The 12,924-nt window shown below is 35.1% G+C and overlaps 1 protein-coding gene across 1 annotated transcript in view; it reads right to left on the bottom strand.

Annotated features, from left to right (window-relative positions):
* Positions 1-9,657, bottom strand: part of LOC129278493 (disks large homolog 1-like) — a 38,388-nt gene extending 28,731 nt beyond the window's left edge. Inside the window, exons 1-4 of the mRNA XM_064111232.1 lie at positions 9,601-9,657; positions 8,242-8,292; positions 2,844-2,968; positions 609-711 (exon numbers count right to left, since the gene is read on the bottom strand). Of these exons, the coding sequence (XP_063967302.1) occupies positions 609-611 (3 nt within the window). The 5' untranslated portion in view covers positions 612-711; positions 2,844-2,968; positions 8,242-8,292; positions 9,601-9,657. The remainder of the gene's footprint in view (positions 1-608; positions 712-2,843; positions 2,969-8,241; positions 8,293-9,600) is intronic.
* Positions 9,658-12,924: the final 3,267 nt, after the last annotated feature.

Genomic DNA, 12,924 nt, shown 5'->3' with positions numbered 1-12,924 from the left:
TATTTTGTATTTTTCCCTCAAAAAGTGTATTTCATAATAAAATGCTTGGCGCACTCGCCCATCACGGCGCTCAAGCTGCATGCAAGCTAAAATGCACACACTGCTCTTGCAGATGAAAAAAAAAACCATTGAAACTTGTGTATATCTCACCCTGGTTTTTACAAAATGATTGAGAAAAAAACAAATTACCTGAAATTACATTGATCTAATAACCATATTTGTGTACGTTTTATGAAATAGAGACATATAGAGATGATTTTTCTCAATAAATTACGATTTTGTTTTAAAAAAAAAGTATTTTTTTAATACAAAAAACATATTTTTTAAAGAAAAAACGTACTGCCGTATTTTGGTTGAAAAAACGTACTAAATACGGCTAAAATGTACTGGTTGGCAGGTCTGTACTACTACTACTAAAAACTACTACCACTACCACTACTACCACTACTGCATTGCCATAGTCCTCAAAGAAACATTGGCATTCTCATGTATACTGCACATGTTTTTAAGATATGAAAAGTGCGCATATTCATCTAAAAGCTGTTTTAGATCCAAATCATCAGAATTCATTAATTGATGGGTAAAGTAACAATCATCTATGAACTTACCATGTGTACCGTGTTGCCCGCCCTCTTGAGTGCATCGACTGCTTGCTGATGTGAGACACCGAGGATCTCCCATTCGTTGACTTTGCATATCACATCGTTGACTCTAAACACAAACAAAAGCAGAAGAAAAATAAAGTTAAAGGAACAAATTTTTCGATATGCAATGCCTATGATTCCACAATCTTTGACTTTGCATACATGTATATCCTGTTGTTAATTCTGAACATATGAAAGAAGATATGATACATAACAAAGGAAAAAAATAAATGACACAGTAGAATGTGGGAGAACAATGCCTTGTAGAAAAACATTAGAGCTGTTGTATACATGTATAATTACATACTCGTACATATAATTACGTACTCGTACAGCTTTTTCACACAAAACAATTATTGTCACAGGTCCATTATTTTGGAATGATCTACTAACTGGCTTCAAAGATTGCAATTCTATATATACTTTTAAATGTAAATTGAAAATTTATATTTTAAACAAATGTCTAAACGACAATTCATCGGCTCCCTAGTGTTCCTCTTAACTATTGTCAGTCCACCTCCCTTTGCTTTGTTTTGTTTAGTTTTTTTTCTTTTTGTCTCCTTCTTTCTCTTGTTTTTTTAAGGAAATATATATATTTTTTCTCTCTCTTACTCTTTCTTTTCTTGTAACATATTGATATTAAAACAAGTTGATAATTACTTATAATTTTATTAATAGGGAAACTGTAAATTACAAGCTCTGCTTTTTAAATAGTTTGCCCTTCATATTCTCATCTTATTGATATATCTGTCTCCAATCCAAACGTTCAATTGTATATCATTTGTCTGATTTATTATGAATTATGGTGATGTATTGTATTATTTTATTATCAATGATTTACTGTCTTTCGATGGACGTTACATTGTATTTGATATTTTATGAGATATGAAAATAAACCAAACCAAACTGAAACTATAATTCAATAACTAATGATTGTAAGACTTCAAAATGAGAAATTGCAATTTTGAAACTACCCCAGGTATATGAGTGCTTAAATAGTTAAAGATATATATTTTGTGACATCTCATTATTTCAGCAGTACTAGTACTATTTGAGAAAAAAAATACAAATCACCACAAAATTTGCAGCATTTGGGACTGATACCATTCTTGGAGAAATCACTTGCAAATGTCATGCATGTAAAAATTGTGGAGCTGGACGTTGAATACAGAAGTTGTAAAGGTTATCTTATTTCATTTACATGTAGCTGGGGTAATGGCATAGGCAAGATCAGGAGAGATTTCAATTTGGCATTGTTTCAAAATGGCTAAAAAGAAAAGCACTCAGACTCAGTTATTTAAATTGAATAAGATATACGTCAAAAGAAATTTAGTTGTGATTAATTGTCCACTTTAAGTATAAGGATAATGTAGACACTACGAAAGGAGGATTTTTTGGCATCTTCTTTTTTAAACTGAATAAGTACATGTACAGTGTAATAGAGAGATGACACTAATCTCCATCTGGACAGAGGTGCTCACTTATTTTAACAAAAGATAAAACAAATAAATAATTAAAAAAGTGACTTGCAGGAATCTTCCATTCTCCGCTGCATCACCTCTGGTTCTGTGGTTCAGATACCAAAATGATTGCCTACTCGGAAAGTTCCATGTTACGGACTTTACAGTTGACATTCTATACAGCTTATAAGCGTCACACCTAAAATTCACAGTATCCAAACGGTTCATTCCTCGTTTATCAGACATAATTTAACATTCAGTCACATGTAATCAACTATACAAAATTTAATTGAATAGTTGTAAAGAAAATGCACTTGTTTTTAGCATATAGGAAATGCCTCTCATGACACGACTTCCCGGAAGTTGAAGTCTTGTGATAGATATATAGAAAATAAATTCCTTATAATGATATACTAGTAACACTGACTTACTTGAGTCTTCTATTAAATGCTGCAGCACCCACTGGAAGTTATGTAATAACTATATTGACCAAAAAAAATCCCTAATAAGGCAAATATTGCTCAATGCTGACTTACTTAAGTCTTCCATTAACTGCTGCAACACCCCCTGGGAGCTTTCCTCTGATTAAAGAAACTTCCCTAACAAAATATAAATATTACTTAATGCTGACTTACATGAGTCTTCCATTAACTGCTGCAACACCCCCCCCCCTGGGAGCTTTCTTCTGATTGAAGAAACTTCCCTAACAAAATATAAATATTACTCAATGCTGACTTACTTGAGTCTTCCATCAACCGCTGCTGCACCCCCTGGAATAAGTTTGGTGATGAAGATACTAGGATCTTCTCCTATGTGGGGGTTGTCCGTACCCCCTGCGATGCTGAAACCTAAGCCCGCCCCACCCTAGGAAACCAAAAGAAAGAAGATCAAAAGATTAAAGGTTACAACGTCATTATAATCAAAACTTGCCTGTACACAATCCTTAAAACCATCATATAATACATGACTTGAATCCCTTTATAAAGAATTGTTGATCCCCTCCCCACCTTAAAAAATATATATCAATTTGAGTTTGTTACATGAGCAATCATATTCACCTGTATTCAAAACAAATTTTAACAAATCATTTTCTCAAGCACTTCTTATATATCTTTTCTAATCCTCACACAAGGTTAATCAATTTCTCACCCACATGAAGTAAATTAATTTTAACAAACATCATGAAAACATTTGAAAATATTATTCAAATACTTTTAATGGGCAAAAAAAGAGAAAAGGTGTGCCTATGCTTGAGTCTTAATAAAGACGAGCTTGATAAAATGTCAATAAATTTTCTCATTAAATCATGTTTGTGCCTCATTATGTTTGTATTTCAAGGACACAGTGGAGTGGGTATTGATTATGATTGCGAATATATTAGATGATGGGATATGGGGGAGTAAAATGACAATCTAGAGCAAAACATGATGTTTAGAAAAATGTGCAGGCAAGGCTGGTTATTTGAAAAGATGATTTTAGAAACTGCACATAATTTTGGATCATTCATCAAATACCATTAACAAAAAAAGGTCTTACAATGGGTTATTTTTACGACAGGTGAAAGAGAGATCTTCATTCGCAAAATATGAAAAGAGAGAGTGCGAAAAAGTAAAGGTACTGTGTGTGCTGAGCTTTGTAAGGAAAGGAAGAGGCGCTATATCAAATGACTATTGGACTGGATTGGAGAAGGGGTAAGGGAAATAGAGAGATAGAGGGAAAATAAGAACGAGAGCAAAAGAGAAAAAAAAATAGAGAATAGAGCGAGAGAGATCATTCTCCTCAAAATATAAGAGTGCAAGAATGTAAGGTTATCTTTCATACTGTAAGCATTTTCAGAAGAACAGTGTATATGCATATATATATATATATATATACATATGCACTGGCGGATCCAGGGGGGGGGGCACAGCCAGCCCGTGCCCCCCCCTTTTGAGAGGCACAATTAAAATTTGTAATGTAAAAATGTCGTTAACAGAAGTGTGCCCCCCTTTTGAAAGTGAAGACCTTTTTATTTTGTTTTGCTTGTCAAATTTTTCCTGGGAAAAATGTACCCCCTTTTGAAAAATCCTGCATCTGCCCTTGTATATATGGATATGATTTTTGTTTTTACAGTAACTACAGTATTGGATAAAAATAGATTCAAAATTTACACCTGTTGTGATTCAGAACTTTTCACATAAAGTTGATAATTATGCCTTACAAAAAACTTATAGAATCTACTTTTAGTATTCATAATCGGCTCCTTTGATGATAATAATAGATGGGATTTGTAATGCGCCAAATCCACTGTGCAGAGTGCCCAAGGCACAGTGAAAGAAAGAAAGAGAGAAAAGTACAAATACACTAATAAATTAAGGAGCAATTAAAAATCAAATATGAATCATATTATTACATTTTGTTGAGTATTTTTCCCCTTATTATTAAATAATATAATAATGTATTTCTGATTTCATAGTAAATTATCAAAAAGGCTTGGACGATCAAGGAATAGTTGCAAAATGAAACAAAAAGCAATCTGAAATGTCTTATCAAGTTTTGATCTTGTGACGTAAGTATGGACATTCAAAGAAAACATAAAATATACCACAAACCACAAAAGATTTTCTTTTTTTTCTTCCATCTTTCTGTGCTTCCAGATTTTTTTAATTATCAAAACAGGAAGAAATTTCATGGGATGGGATGAAAACTTCAACTTCTCCCAGAATATTCAGGGGAACTGAATCAATAGCAGGCATTTTAACTCAATCAATAGTAACGCTAAAAATCAACAAACATTGTGCGCTTGAGGCCGACAGAAAACCGCCCCACCCCCTAAATTAAGAAAATGAGCAAGTGGAGGTCAAAATGAAGTTCAAAATTTGGCATTGGAGAAAAAGGTCAGGGGGAGCATTTCATGAAGAGATGAGTCACTGATTTTCAGCCAATCAGATGCAAGGATTGCCGGTAGCTTATAACATCTGTCAGTGAAAAACAATGGCAGAAATCTCCATGAAACTCTGCCCAGGACTGGTCAAGTGACTAAAGCAAAAGAGGAGTCTACAATCAATCAAAGTTATGTTTAATCAAGGGCTCTTCCTGACTTGAATGCCCGACATAGCAACAGTAGCTACTAGTGTCCAAGGAAAGACATTCATCAACTATGAATAGTTTTAATATATAACCAGTCGGTTGGGGGAAGAAAATTTGATTTTATCAGGTATACATTCAATGAGAGGTATTGAAATGGTCAAAATGAAGGAAAACTGGATCTACTGTATGCTATCTTGCCGACACTCGCATGAAATCCACACAGAAATAAGTATGGTGATATGTGTCATTATTTGGATCAAAGTTGTAAGAAGCCTATCACACATTAAAAAAAAGAAGACTTTTACAGGGCAATCCTTATCATATAATCACCTAGTTCATGATATTCTTCCAAGAGTAAATAAAAAATAATAAAAAAGGAACATATAAAATAATTTAATTTTTCAAAGACCAAACCCTTCTCAGGTTTTACTGTTGGATTTGTCTGATTCTGTGGGATGTGCAGAAATTGACTATTAGATAGAAAGAGAGCAATTAGGTCAATTCAATTCCACAATCTCTGAAGCCAGACTGAGTCATGGAGTGCAATTGTTTTTTTAATCTCTGGAGGGGTGAATTCTGGAGGCATGAATAAATAATCATCGTCTATGGACAAAAATGGATTAATAGGGTCAATTGCCTTTTTAAAATTTTTTAGATTGTGGGAGGTTGGAAATGAGGTATGAGAAATTATCTAATTTATGGTGGTAAACACTGATTGTTCATTTCAGCACAAACTTGGGAACGAGTATCATAAGAAATTCCTAATTCTAATAATTAATCAAAAAGGTGAAGGTTGTGTTGATCATTATTTAATTGGCGATGTGGGGGGGGGGGTTAGTGGGGTGGGAGGTTGAATTGACATGAGAAAATATTGACAAGTATATTGCGATCAAATTTTTACATCTCGACTTTTTTTGGGGGTGGGGCATTTTATGTTGATAGAAAGGAGAACTTTGGATAGAGGCTTAATTTTAATGATAAAAAGCTTGAGTTATGGCAGGTCATCATTTGATGTATTATCTAGCCATATACAATAAAAAGTGATTTCCCCTAAAATTTGCAAAACGAAGTCTCACTGCCCATGCCATGAGAAGATATACACATGTCAAAGTATTCCCAAACTGTTTGAAAATTGAATTCTTTTTGCCCGGTAATGCATTACTACGCTCGACGAAGGCGCAGTGCTGGGCCGGGCTATCAAATGTTGGTTTGGGATACGTTTGTGACAGTACGGTCTGATGGATGGTTTCATAGCACAGGGAAGCGAGGCTAAATTGAAACTACCCTGGGAAATCAACAAGAAATGTGCGACATATGTCGGATGCCTGTGACTCAAGGCTGGCAAAATTGACTAGACTGGAGTTTAGAAAAATCGACTCTGGTGCTGGCGGAAGATGGGAGAGTGATGGTTAGTAATTTGGGGACGAGAACGAGAAAATGGAGAAATGAGAAAATAGAGAAATGGCCATGTGCATGAGGCATTTATGAAATGTTATTTACTCTTCCCAATCTTCAAATTCCACAGTGGTTTAGTCTCGCAACTCGGGACGAAAGGAAAAGGAGGAGGGCGATGGTTTGATGTCGATGAATGTAGAAATGATTTTTTTTTTACGATGGGCAAGGAGAAATGTATTTATCAATACTTAATAAGAAAAGGTGATTGAAAAATTGTATTTGCAGGAGGGAAATCACTGCAGGGAAATTAATGAATGAGTGAATGATAGAAAGAGGGAGTGAAAATAAGCTTATGGGGAGATAGAGAGGAGAGAAAGAGCGAGATAGATAAATGGGTGGAATAATGAAGGGGGAGGGGGGGGGGAAAGAACGGAATTGCAAAAGAGGGGGGGGGGGTCCAAGGGGGTGGAATAAAATAAGATGTGAAATTTATGTATCATGTTACACATACATGGATAATATATAAGGGAGACAATCCTGTCAATAACATTCAGAGAAAATCCAATATTGAGTAGATAAATTAGGAAAAAACATAATTTTTATAAAAAAATTCTAATAAAACAAACTTTCTGTTTCAGATTATTAAAAAGGAAGCTCAACTAAAGTCATCTCGAACCAGAAAAAACTGCCCTAAACCAACTCGGAAATTACCCGTGTTACAATTTCTCCTCAATTTCACAATAAACCTGATCAAATTCTTCATGACAAAATGTCAGCAAACTCCACGGAATAATCCACAAAATGCAGAATAATTTCATCTCGCTATTATCTTTTAGTTCTCTCCTGGCCAAACGATGCAAAAGATAATTACAGATGTCTTCTTCGAGGCCTTAATTATGCATATCATACCAGATGGAATTATCCATGTCATATTTTGATCCCCAAGCTTGAGGTTTTGTGCATATTTGAGTTTAAACGAAGGTCTAAAAATAACATTCAAGATGAGAAGATGGAGGTTGTTATGAAAATCGATAACTCTATGAATAATGGAATCTATCTGATGGCCTTTCAAAAATAAGTAGAAAAAGAAAAAAAACCCAGGGGCAACAGATGCATGAGAAGTCGGTCTCTGATTAGTATGAAGACAATAACACTGTCTGGAAAAAGAGACTAATCTGTATCTCCGATGTCTAGCTTCTCTTGCTCAAATTGGGGATTTGGTCTCTGTTCAAGACTTTCTGTATTGTCTTGGACATGCATCAGGAATTCTACCCCCCCCCTTTTAAATTGCAGATTGGATTTTTATTTGGAGTTGCCTATATAAAGGTGATGGTTGATTTTTTTTTCACAATTGAATTAAAAAAAATAAGATTGTGATTAATCTTTGGAGATGACATGGAGCATGGTAAAAATGCATTAGGACATCAAAGAAAGTGAGAGAATGAAAGTAATATGATGAAGGATAAAAAGGAGAAGAATGAAGGAGGAGAAAGAAAAGTAGAAAAGGAATGAGATGGATGATGAAGATGGGGGATAAAATATAAGATAAATAAGAAAGAAAACGAAGTGAAGATAAAAAAACCAGAGCATTAGAAGAACAGACAAAAACTAGGAAGAAGATGAAGAAATGGGAGGAGAGGAAGAAGAAAAAGGAATAAACATGGTAAACTTACCCGTACTAATGTGATTTCCTCATATTGCCACTGAGTATCTCTATTTTGTATCTGACAGAGAGATAGAGAGAGAGAGAAAAAAAAGGAGACACAAAAAAAAACCAAGAGTTTAAGAAGAGACAATATATATTAAATAGGAACAATTCCTCATAAAAATGAGAAAAGGTAAAGAAAATTGCCATCAACTTATCATTACAAAAAAATCGAATGAAAATATGCTCCGCTGTTCCCGTACATAAAACTTGATATCAATTTTTTGGTTCATGAAAAAAAAAGAAAAATAACCTCATATCTACTCTAGATAACACTCATTCTTTTCAAATTCCTGAAAAATTCCAAATTATGCAATTCCAAAATTTTCCAAAAGAGAGTACAGTCAATTTTATAATTTTTCAGTATTATGACTGGGTATGCCAAAGTCATTTAAATCTAACTTGTATGACTACCAATGATTTATTTGTATTAATACATTTAAATATGTGCTAATTTCTTCTGGTATATAGAAAAAGACTTATTAGTCAGTAATAATACAAGGGTTTGCAGTTTATAAAGTATGTCTAGTTGGCAATAAGCAAGGAAAATAAAGTAATTAGACTTTTTTCAGGGTATCATATAATACATTCCTACATCTGCATAGCTCTGTTAGCAATTTTCATTGTCAGAGCGTGATACGAAAAAACAACCCAACTAATTCACATGGATTTTTAAATTCTACATCGCTCACTCCCCTGAAATGTGCTTTTTGTATCAGAGTAGCTAAATCTTGTGTACATAATACACATGATTGGAGTATGTGAAATGTACATGGTGTAATCGGCTGTTCTGGTATAATGAAATCAAATGTTTCAACCTATTGAACAAATCAAATGAACGATGGTGTGACGGCGTCGCTTACAGAATCAAACTTCGCAGGAAGCCGGGGGAAACGGAAACAAACCCAACCACAATGGAGGAAGAAAATGTGATTAATCATAAATTTGGTGGATTGCACTGAAATTCTGTGCCCGGATCTTGCATTAGGTTTTTGCACGAGGCTGTGTATGGTAGGTGGAGGTACACCGTTTTCCTGAAGTCAAAAGCAACAGTTGTATGCCCTTTGATCAATGCATAATGCATGGCTTGTGATCTCTGATGGTAAAGACACCTCCATGTGATGTCAATCTTTTAAAATGCCATTTTCTCAAAAAAAAAAATTGAAAGTGATGTTGTTGGTATGGTGGATACTCTTGTTTTCTTTGATGGATTGTTGCCCAACCTTCACCACTATTTTTTGAAAATTTGTCTGTTTTTATTGAAATAAACACAGCGTTATGGTGAAGTTCCCCTTTAAAGTCTTAGCAGCGGGTATTTTGTACTTACTGTCGGGGTTCCTGTTCCCTCTAATCTGTCTGATAACACTGGTGATGAAGGTGAGGGCTGCTGAAAAGAAAAGAAGAAAAAGGAAGGAAATTTTATTTACTACTGTCAATGTCAAAAACACTAATATGGGGGAGTACTTATGATAGTGAATTACTAGTTATTAAACTCAAGATTAGCATAATAATCAGCATCGCCATTACCACAATTTATCAGCCATTTACAGCATCAACAATTACAACAACTTTCTCCTTTATTTTTACATTACTACCACTTTCATAACCAATGCCATTTTTATAACCTCATCATCATTATCATCATCATCATAATCACCACCACCACCACCACCACCATCACCACCACCGTCATCGTCATCATCATCAACAACACCACCACCACCATCACCACCATCACCACCACCACCATCATCGTCATCATCATCATAATCATCATCATCATCATCACCACCACCATCATCATCGTCATCATCATCATAATCATCATCATCATCGTCGTCGTATTCATCATCATCAACACCACCATCACCACCATCGTCATCATCATCATCATCATCATCATAATCATCATCATCATCATCATCATTATCATAACTGTCACCTTCACTGCCATAATCATCTTCATTCCAACCATCATCATGACCACCACAACCATCATCATCATAACATCATCACATCAACATTGACATCATCACCACCACCAATGCCACTATCAACATCACAACTCCTCATCACCATATAATCATCCGATTCTTAAGTTAAAATGTTTTTACCAAATTATGCAATCATAATACATACCTCAAACAATACCACCAATATCATAATCACAATCAGTATTCACATACCCTTTTCTTGAACTCATCAACACACAATTTTTTCCGACACATACACATAGGCCTAAATGAGCAAAGTTATAAGCATTCATATTTAAAACCAAGCATTCAATAAACATCGGAGAAACATTTTGATAAGTCCCACCACAAAATGCAGAACTAATCTCATCAGATCCAATTAGCCGTACCATGAAAATAACAACTACATCTAACAAATATTGGCTGGTTTCAAGTACATAAAAGCCCCGCTCTTCCCGCATGGTCGAAAAAATTTCTCCTTTCCTCATTAAACATCTAAATTGCATCAGCAGGTAGTAAACAACATATCATGGACTATATATCACCATTTGGAATCATAACGCAGAGATTTAAGCTTGCGGCAAGGATAGGGTATTACATTAATTTTACTTCATTTAAAAAGCTGCTAAATTTAAAGACACAAGGCCTCATAATAGAGGGTACTTCTGCCTGCAGAGTGCAGACTGTGTATGCTAATTACCAGGGGTTGAACAAAAAAGCTATTTAATGATACGCTGTATTGTATTGATTAAATAATTCTTTCTCCTGGTTTCTGTGTCTGCCTGACAAGGTCTGTACAATTGTTGGTCTGTATCTCTTATCATTTTCTTTTTACTTGTACTGTATCCCCTAAACAGGTAACTTGATGCTGTAGTGTTGTTTAAATTTAGCTCTGTAGTGCAATGTACAAAAAATTATCAATAAAAAGAAGATACACTATTAACTTTATTCTCAGATAGCAAGCTCATTTTCAGTGACTATTCAAAAATTTTGAAGTAAACGCTAAAAGCTATTTGCAAGATGCTTTAGTTCGAGTTTATATACTTCTAGCCTCGGTGACGTGACATGCATGGCACGACCTTAATCAGGTTTTGATCGATAGGTGATCGGAGGTCAGGTTTAAGGCTGCCATGGGCGTTGGAGGAGTGGAATGAATGCTTATGGTGGTGGTGTTGGAGGTCGTGGTGATGGTAGAGTGATGACAATAGTGGAGGTGGTGATGATGGGTGGTGGTGATGATGATGATGATGAAGATGGTGGTGATGATAATGATGTTGATGATGATGGTGGTGGTGGTGATGATAATGATGGTGATGATGATGGCGGCAGTGGTGGTGGTGATGATGATGATGATAGTGATGATGATAATGATGATGATGGTGATGATGATAACGATGATGATGGTGGCAGTGGTGATGATGATAGTGACAATGGTGATAGTAGAGATGAGGGTGGTGGTGATCATGATGATGATGGTGGTGATAGTGATGACAGTGATAAAGATGGTGGTAATGACTGCTGTGAAGAAGACAATGATGATTATGGCAGTGGCGGTGGTGTAGGTGTTGATGATGGTGGTGGTGATGAAGACGATAGTGATAATGGAATGATCATGGTGATAATGAAAATGGTGGAGGTGTAATGATGATGATGATTATGATGGTGACGATGATAATGAAGATGACGATGGTGGTGTTGATGATGATGATGATTTTGGTAATGATGATGATAATGATGAGCTATATGAGACGCAGAATTCACCAACATTCAACTGTTTTGAATTCTCACAAGTTAAATACAATTTGCTTAACCAATAAATGATTCAAATTGTATACCACTGTATAAACAAGATGCATCAACTAGGAGCACATTAGGAATATTGCAATTTATCAGACATCCTACTCACGTTCCGCAATGCATAACAGAACCCTTTCAAATCATCTCGACACCTGCAATTTGATCGAGCCTTGCAACCTCTAATGCTAATCTGCAACAAAGGCAGAAATACAACGACAAATATTGGAGCCCACTGAGAGACCAAAATGCAGTAATCAATCTAGTGAAGCAGATAACAACACGTGTACAGTGAATTCTTAATGACATACGATCAAACTCTACAACTCACTAAACAACATCTTAAGTTGTTTTTCAATCAGCTCAGGGAGTCAACCGTGTTCTCTATTCGATGCGTAAAATAATACGGATTAGAAGACATTTGCATCCAAGATAGCTATCACATCATTCTTTGCATCAGGCATTTCTAATTCTCCATAGTCTTCTCTTGCCCGTAAGGTGCCAGAGTTTGTGGGTTTTACATGTTTATTAGTCACGGCTTGACATTTTTGTTTGTTTCTTGGCATTCTGATGCAAACCTCAAGGGGTAGATAACCATAAGAAAACCCAAGAATGTGATATTTTTAACTCATTCTCTGAAGAACTTTTGCATAGAAATGTGGCATACTGTTAGAAGCAGGCAAGGCCTACTTTTTATTAGGTCAACTCATAAAAAGAATACTTCTCTGAGTCCCGTGTATTCTTTTAATATGATGCTCGATGATGGTCTATAGTGTTATCAAATTATCTGCTATTCGTCTCTTAATATAATTTTTTTAATGCTATGTTAAAATGGAAAGTGATCTTATTCAAGTAATTTGTGGTTGTATTTCAATATAAAAATA

Source organism: Lytechinus pictus, chromosome 16 (genome assembly GCF_037042905.1).
Source record: "Lytechinus pictus isolate F3 Inbred chromosome 16, Lp3.0, whole genome shotgun sequence".
Lineage (NCBI taxonomy): Eukaryota > Metazoa > Echinodermata > Echinoidea > Temnopleuroida > Toxopneustidae > Lytechinus > Lytechinus pictus.
The sequence above is the reverse complement of the archived record's forward strand: the minus strand, read 5'-3'. Positions and strand labels throughout refer to the sequence as shown.